The 8,828-nt window shown below is 38.2% G+C and overlaps 1 protein-coding gene across 1 annotated transcript; it reads right to left on the reverse strand.

The window, feature by feature from the left end:
• Positions 1-2,810: 2,810 nt before the first annotated feature.
• LOC104534720 (cytosolic 5'-nucleotidase 1B-like) lies at positions 2,811-5,987 on the reverse strand (the record flags this gene model as incomplete). Its single annotated transcript, XM_010186259.1, has 4 exons — positions 2,811-3,510; positions 4,327-4,511; positions 5,192-5,314; positions 5,858-5,987. Coding segments are annotated over 4 exons (777 nt in total), but the record flags the coding sequence as incomplete, so codon positions are not given.
• Positions 5,988-8,828: the final 2,841 nt, after the last annotated feature.

Consider the following 8,828-nt stretch of genomic DNA (forward strand, 5'->3'; position numbering starts at 1 on the left):
ACGTTCTTATTTCCAATGTTTTTGTCCAAGGGTTAGGTAGCAGGAAACATTTCCATTTGTCTTACCTGGACTCTTCCCTATGATGTGGTGCACAAACCTGGAAGTGAAGGGAACAAGGACTGCCTATGCCTGACAAAGTTCTGTTTCTGTTTCTGCCCTGAATTCAATTCATGTTAGTATTAATAACCTTCCAGGTTTTGGCTGGGATGCCAGTCTCTGTTACATGAGTCTGTCTTTCAGTGTCATAAAGAGGCTGATGAAAGTCCAGAACCATGGGACTCTAATTCCCCTACTGAAAAATGCTATCTGTTGCTGTAACTGTGACTGGCTTAGGGTTATGAGGTGCTAGGGCATGAATCTGTGGTACCCTCATAAGCATGAGAAGCAAAGGGTTTTGTTTCATTTTGGTTTTGTTTGTTTGTTTGTTTGTTTGGTTTCCTTTCTTTTGTGGACTGGAATGCTGTTAAAAGACAATTCTGGTCTATGTCTACAAAAATAGAAAACCCTTTTGCAATCCCATTTCAGAGAATTTTCTTGAAAATGATTACTTCGGTCCACTAGCCAAGCTGTGCCTTGGAGCAGAAGACAGTAATTGTAATGGGCAGAGAATACTTGGCAAGCTTGAGTCTTTCCAGACATCCAGATTAGTCTGGAAGGCACTTGCGTGAACAAATGAGGCTCTGCTCACCCAACATGCTGCCAGCTGGATATGCAGAAAAGCAGCCATTGAGCCTGGGACAATTGCCTGACAATTAAAAGGTAGTGTATAACCTGAACAAATACCTAAGGGCATTTTGCTCAACTAACTTAGGAGAAGTGATTGTGCACCTTAACATCAACTTCTAGACTTTCTTGCCCATTTGAATTCTATGATTGAGAATGCAAATTCTACTATGTAAATTTAATATATGAATTTTTCATTTCTCTCCACACATGCCTTAGTCTTGTCAGGAATGACTTTATGTGTGTACAAATCAAAAAACATGTAAAAGATGTAAGGACTGGAAGCTCCTAACTATATCCTGGCCACTAGGTTTCATTTTTGCTGTAGGTGGATGGTTGATTAGAAATAAAGGTAAACATAATAGACCAGATTATTTGGTGTCCAATTTATTCACTAATTTACACGCTTACCCTGTCAGGCATGAGGCACTCACCTTCAGACTCCCACAGGGATCAAGGATCCTGTGACCCTTTTTCAGTATCAAAACTGAATTGTTATATTCAGTGAGAGTCAAGTGCCAGAAATCTTTGCACAGCATGTATCCTTTACGTCTTTCTGCACCCAACATCTATAGCTCTATCAGCACACAGATGAAGAATGGCTGATCCATGTTCTTCTTCAACAAGGCAGGACCAGTGTTTCTCAAACTTGCAGCCATGCTTTTGTGGTGCAGGTACACACACAATTTATATCCCACAGCTAAGGAATATTCTTGGATGGCTTGCTGATTCTGAGCTTTCACATAGAAACATCTGCTAATAACATTTTTTATAATCTCCATTTGGCGAGGCAACACTATCCCATCCTGGCAGACAATGACCAGGCCTCAGTTATTCATGTCTTCCTCACCTCCTGGCTGGACTGGGAAATGTAATACGTTCTGGGCACAAAGCCTTTAGTGCTTACGAAATTCCAAGTACACCAGAACTCTGCAGTGCATCCCATCAACAACACATGCTGGTGTGAACACATAAAAATCTTTCTAATAGTGTCTATTCGAGTTTCATGCAGGATAAAGGCTTTCGTCTTTGTTTTCAAAGAACTTTGTGGCTTGGACCCAGAACATTAAAAAAATTGTCTAAGTTCCTGAGAGGAAAACCACAATTAATGCAATGAAGCATTCTGCAATAACAGGATAGTTCATCCGGACAGAAGAGACCAAACTTTCTTAGAGGCTAATGTGAGATCCTGGAGTGAATTCCCCCAGGAACCACAGATCATCACAAGCCTTCACCAACTTCTACTCCCATTGCAAAACACATTCTTTTGGTTTTGTCTCTTCTGCTATAAATACACAGCAACAGTAAAAATAAAACAGGACACTGGTTCCACTGGGGAGAGAAGGAGAACAAACACCACCTGACAGATGTTAGTTGTCTCATTTGGAAGGCACTTAGATACATGGATGACACCAAAATATAGGAACTTAGTATAAAAGAGGTAGAATTGACCTACAGTGTACATTTGAATCCATGTTGCAACAGACACCTGTCCCCCGGAAACCCATCTGAGGTTGCCAAACCAAGTTCACACAGATCACAGAACAGCTGTAAATCCCAAGCGAATCTAGTTTAAGAAACAAGGAGCTCCATCAACAGCAATATTTTGGGCAGATTCTCTGCTGGTACAAAGGTATGCTCTAAAGCGCTGTCTTTGTCTCAGTCAAGATACAGCATCTCTGACTTCTGCCCAGCTCTATGAAATTTATTGGGACCTAAGTGTCTTTGAGATCTCTAGCTTTTTCTTAAATTTGGCTGAAACTGGTCACTTCTGGTACTAAATATCAAAAGGAGGCAAAAGACAGAGAGACACTGATTACAGAAACGGCATAGGAAATAATGCTAAAACCTCTACACAGAAAAATGGCAATGTTCTGTAAAGCCAGCTTTATTAGAATAGGAAAACAATATAGAAAAACAAAAGGTTCCTGTAAACACAAGATCAAATAAGCTGACATTTCAATGGAAGCTGAAACACTGATAACAAACCTACTGAACACATGTTTAATGAGCAAACCACTGACAGGTAAACCATTATATGTAAACAGTGCTTTTGGTAATTTCAGAAATAACCATCAAAGACTAGCATTGCAGCATGATTTTTGTTATAAATAACCTGTCAACAGTCTTTTAGAGAAAATATAACTGTTCTCCCTGTCTCTCAAAATATGTCTCAAGCTATAAAAACAGTACAAATCTTTTCCTAGTATCAAAAGCACAGTGTTAGATCCAGACAGGTAAAAAACCTAAAATGCTTAAGAATGCTATTAAAATAACTCTATTAAAGATTTACCTATATTAAAAATATATCCTTTAGAGGCTGTTCTAGCCAGAAGTTAAATATTTTAACATAGTGCCTACAATATACAAATGAGGTTTTCAGGCATAACTGTCGGTACATTAGAGGCTGGCTGAGTTAAAAACCTTGTAATTACTGGTGCCATCCAGTCATGCAGATTTGTGGTATTTCTGAGCAATGCCATAGGGAACATGCGCAGCTATGGTGCCTAATTTCTGTGCTCCTTCAATGTGAAACATCTGGTCATCAAAGAAAATGTGAGGGCGGATTTTCACCAGGATCGGTCCTTTAGGAGCTCCTGCCAGGAAAAGCGCTTCATCGATTTCCAGACCCCAGCTTCGAAGAGTCTTCAGCACCCTGGCTCCAGAGCTCGCTGCGCTTCTGGCTGTGACCAGGAATGTCCTTATGGGACAGTTTAATCGTTCATTTTTTGCATAGAACTTCTTCTGCAGTTTCCCGAGGTCTTCCAGAAAACCTTTCAAAGGGCCCTGAGTACAAAATACCAGAAGCATATTTAGTATTTGCCCACAGATCCCAAAATCATTCTTTTGCTTTGTTCCAGATTGCCACTTAGATACACAATTCCTTCATTAATGCTATGCTACTCAGGAAATTCTCTATGTAATGTGTCCAAATGTGTCTGCACCCTCACTAGGAATTCACAAATTGGAAAAAAGCTAAAACTATAATCCTACATGGTATGATCAGTTGAATGATCAATGACAATATTAGAATTGCACTCCAATTAAAAAAGTAAATGATAGCTTGGGTCAAATTGCAATATATGGCACTGTCCAGTACTTTCATAAATCAAGCTTTTATTCTGAATTTATACCATTTTTAACAACAGCAGAACCGATTTTTCAGTGTAAGCTAATGTTAAAATATCTGTGTTTTTTAGACAAATGGCATAGTTCTGCTTTGGAATAAGCAGAGATATTACCCTGTTTCAATAACAAGAATATTGCAGTGTTTGACATCAACATTACCTACACAATCTGAGGAAAAAAAAAATCAAGGAAATCAGTAGTAGTCCTTCCTTTTTCTAATTAATTAAAACACTAAGTCATTGTCTTACTTATGCAGTTCTTCCAGTGAAGTGGGAGATCTGGTGAAAGGACTGCAATGGTGGGCTCTTTTATGTCAAACACGCATTTTCAAGATTATGCTTGAAAAAGGAAATAAATGGGTCAATCAGCTTCCACAGAGAAGAATACATACACTCAGGGGAAACTGGAGATAATACAGCAGCAGTGAAAATGAACAGATGTTTTGAAAACTCACTGATTCAAACAAGTACAAACCTGTGCAAGAGGCTTATTTTCATTCAGCTGTTCATGTTCAAAAAATCTATCTAATCCTTGCTCTTTGACAATCTGTTCTGATTCATCAGAAAAGAGAACTGCATCCCCATCGAATGCCACCCTCAGCTGTGTATCTGAGTAAGGAACATCTTTGTTGGCACTGAACATCGTAGCTGATGCGATGCCTGAAAATGGACCAGAAAATAGACCTGGGTTAGCATGTCCTGCAAAGTCATTCATTACACTGTCAGCAGTTCAGTTTCAACAACTTATTTGTGGTGACCTTCATATACAGTGACCAGAAATGATCACTAAAGCTAATTAGCGATGGCTGTCCTTTAGCACAAATGCATGGAAGCTGTCCCACTGACATAACTTCTTAAGACACCTTTCCTTCCATATACATACAAGAGTATACAAAACTGATCCCCAAGGTGTGCTGTAAACGAGACAGAGCAGGAAATTCAAAGGAAATCATTGAGTCAAACTATTTGCTATTTTTTACCGAAGCACAGAAGTTGTTTTTTGTAAGTAATTTCAAAGAGATTACTCTATTGAAACAGAAGTTGAACAGAGATGTGTAGGTGTGTATGGGAGTTCATTTCTCATAGCATGGACAGGACAGAAAGGTGTGGCAAAGGTAGAAGGTGATTAAGTTGTCATTATTGGCAGGCTGAAGGGTCAGAGAGGAACAGTACAGAGAAATAACCTAACTTTATTTAAGTAAAAATAAGTGGTGTTTGCACCAAAGATGTGATTTCCTGCATTTGATGAAGTAGCACTACTTTCTGTGAAAGACACACAATATACACAACATAGTCATTAACAAGCTCAACCGAGATAACAAAAGAAAGTAAATTCAAACCTGCTTCTATAGCTTCTTGCACTTTTTCAGAGTCTGCAGAGAGGTACAGGTTCGTAAGATACGCAGTCAGGTAACCAATAGGGCTTTTTCCTCCCGTCATACAGAAACGTTCAATTGTTAAGCCTAAAGTAAGAACAGCACAAACAAGGCGTGACTGCCTTTACACTACAAATCTGTAAAGGGAACTCATAAAAAGCTACAGTAGCCTACAAAGGACGGTAAACTTAAAAAAGAGAAGTATTTCCACTGTAATTTCAATAAGTCAGACAACTTAAACTGACTACAATGTTTGATCAGCCCTTCCTCCTTGAGAATTTAAACCAAAAAAATCCCTCTAAGACAGCAGAATAACTGCTGTGAAGGTGTATGTATGGTATATGGTGTATGTATATGCATATGCATATGGGGTGTAAATATCAAACAAGAAAAAGTTTAAGGACTTCTCAGAAATTAACACCTGATAAATTAAATTTAGAGCTTTGGACCAAATTTTGTTTAACAATATCTCACTTATGCTGATACCAAACAATAAATAATGCCCACTGAGTAATGGGTGTCAGTATCAAAGACGCTGCTTTTACCAAGGTCAGAAAAGGAAAATCAAAACCAATTCATTTTATTATGCAACAGCAAGCAGTTCTACAGGATAGTATTTATTTTACTTACCATAGTGATTGATGCTGTTTATCAGTCTCACTCCCACTTGGGCATGGTTATTAGTCATCAGAACAATATCAAATCGCTCTTCATCATCAGGGTACAGCTCAAGAAGCCGGGCATTGACATGTTCCAGCGCCTGTGGGTGAAAAATGTGGAAGTCAGTAGACAAGTGGGATGTGCCTTATTTCTTAATCACTGTGGTTTCAGTGATAGGACTGTCTTGAAGGAGAATGTGAAATATCTGACAGCTTAACTTGCTGAACTTGTTTTATTCCTTTCTGCTTTGCTTCTCCCAGCAAGCATTTGACTGGGTTCATTTGAAGGGAAGCAAGGAAGTTTCTTTTGCTGACGTACAGAATTTAACTTTATAATGGAAACCATTTTTCTTGGGACATGTTGATCATCCAGAATAAATCAATGCATTGCTGAACATTATCACAATCCCTATTATATTTTTTTTCCTTTGGCTTGAGACGGTGGACTCCAGTTAGCTCTGTCTCATTTCTATTTGAATTTTTTGTTTGTTTTGGATACCATTTTTTTTCCAGCAACAGAAAGATCTGATTCAGAAATGTACAAGTTTCCTCCTCATACTGCTTAATATATTTTAAGAAAATATTACTGGTGAACACTAGCATGCAGAGACTTTCTTGTGCACTTGGAAATTGTTCTTGTGAAATCAAGGAGGAGGTGTAGAGGAATTTATATATGTAACTTCTTGTTTTGCAAGCATGAATGAGAATCTGGGCCACAGACTTATGCAAAGATTCACTGACCCAGTTCAGGTGGTCAGGTGTCAAGGACTGTCCTTAAATAATGAGCACCAAATCATATCCTGTCAAGTATGATTTCCTTGAACATTTCCAGCTGCAGTACTTAATGAGGAAGATTTTGATTCATTTAAGATCTCTTTTAAGATAATGGGCCAACATGTTATATCCATGATTTAGCATTCTTCCTTGACTTTCATCTGCTCATCTCTTTCTGTGTCCATCTGTTTTCTCATCTTACTTAGAACTTTATCCTTTTGCAGTAAGATTTGCTCTTTGCTCTAGGTTTTATACACAAACTTCTACTATGGGATCTTGCCCCTTGAATTGAATTCCTTGGGATTACGGAAATAAAGTCAACAATGAATCATCACATGAATGCAAGATGGGTTGATTTTCATTAAGGTTCTTTAAAAGGTCAGGCCAGTTGTTAAGAATTAAAACAGATTTCAAAATTAAATTCTAGAAATTCCACTTCAAAAAGCATGGGGATGTCACATGGGGCTATTTTTAGGAAAACTCTAAGTGAAAGCCTGGTATAACGCCTAGGAAAAAATCTTAATATGTGGTCATAACCCATTTCTACTGCTAATTCTGTACTACAATAGCAATGTATTACAATATTAGAGAATAAGGAAGAGTGGAAGAAGGGATGCCTTTTTTTGTCCAGTGTACATTTTGCAGCCCAATGAGATCCTGGCCTGTGATTAAGAGTCTTAAGTGCTACAAGCATAACATATAATACTTTTAAGTTAGTATCTTAAAGATTTCAATACAGGAATGCAAATAAGAATCTACTATTTCTTTTTTCTTTCTTTGTCTCCAAGTAGAAAGCATCACCCAACAAACCCACAGTTCTCTAGCCTAATAATTCCTGTGACTAAGCAATTTATGAATATCTTAAAAATATAAATCAAATGCAAATAGCACACTGGAAAGGAACAGAGATCAAGGTGTGTTTAGTCTGGCATAGATAAGCTCTGATTTTCAAAGTATGAGGAGTTAGACAATCGAATCCTGCATATATTCAGACAATTTGACACTACACTCTACCAAATCTCTTGAAAGCTGACCGTGCTAGCGGGGCTGTTACCTGTAGCTGCTACAGATGACAGGAAAAGATGCAGTAAATTTGCTAGTCAGAATAGCCTCACTGGTGTACAAAGTGAATTATTTTACAACCATACTTTTATGTTAAAAACACCTGTACTGTGTTTGTACTATTAACAGCTGTTATATTTAGAATATCAATAGTATTGATATATGTAATTTTCCCATTATGTATTTCCAAAAAGTGATCAGCAATGCTGAAAAGGTTTTAACTTCCTGAGACTACAATTGAAGCAATGAAAATCTGCTTTTAAAACTTGATGGAAGTGTTCTGCTCTGCTGTCAGCAAGTATGACCGCTAATTATGATTTAATAAATTCTATAAAATTGTTGTGATGGAGCTTGTCAAACAATTCTCCATAAAATGACATAAAATGGACTCTGTTGATGGTATTTTTTCAAGTCAGTCCCCTTAAAATTTGCGTTTCTCAAAATCACACATAGTTTTAGGGTTTTGCCTCTTTTTTTTGTACTTTCATTTGCTTTCCATGCTGGAGGCTGTTTACCTTTTCCTCTTGAGCAATGAAAGCAAAATTTTCCATTTCACCTTTGCTTAAACCCTAACTCCCAACTAGGGGATCTGTTTCTTTTGCTGGTCCTCAAAAACAATTTTCAGGGTGACAACAAAAGCAAGGAAAAATTAAAGTTGACCAAAACAAGAAAAAAAAAAGATTCACTTCTGAATAAAGTAATTTGAATAATATTGAATCAATACTGTCTTTAATTACAGTAGTCCTATTATAAGTGAGTCATAAAAATGCAATGAGGAACTAAGATGTTTTGTTGGTTTTAGTTTTGTTTCGGTTTTTTTGTGGCAAGAGGTTGGCAACAAAATTTAAACTATTTCAGTTATTTTAACTGAAAATAACGTTAAAAGGAAAGGTGCTGTTTGCGGCCTGCGCCCAGCATAAGATGCTGGTTGCTCCTCACCCACAGCTCAGGTGTGAAGCAGGGGGCCAGGAGGGACAAACCCTGATGCCGGTGGTAAAACTCCGGTCCCGGTGATGCGAGCGGTACGTGATTTCCCGCAGGCGTCCAGCATTAGTGCCGGCGGAGGGGAGGGGTGGGGACGGGAAGGGCGGAAAGGGCAGGGGAGG

The sequence above is a fragment of the Mesitornis unicolor genome, unplaced genomic scaffold (genome assembly GCF_000695765.1).
Source record: "Mesitornis unicolor isolate BGI_N332 unplaced genomic scaffold, ASM69576v1 Scaffold2916, whole genome shotgun sequence".
Lineage (NCBI taxonomy): Eukaryota > Metazoa > Chordata > Aves > Mesitornithiformes > Mesitornithidae > Mesitornis > Mesitornis unicolor.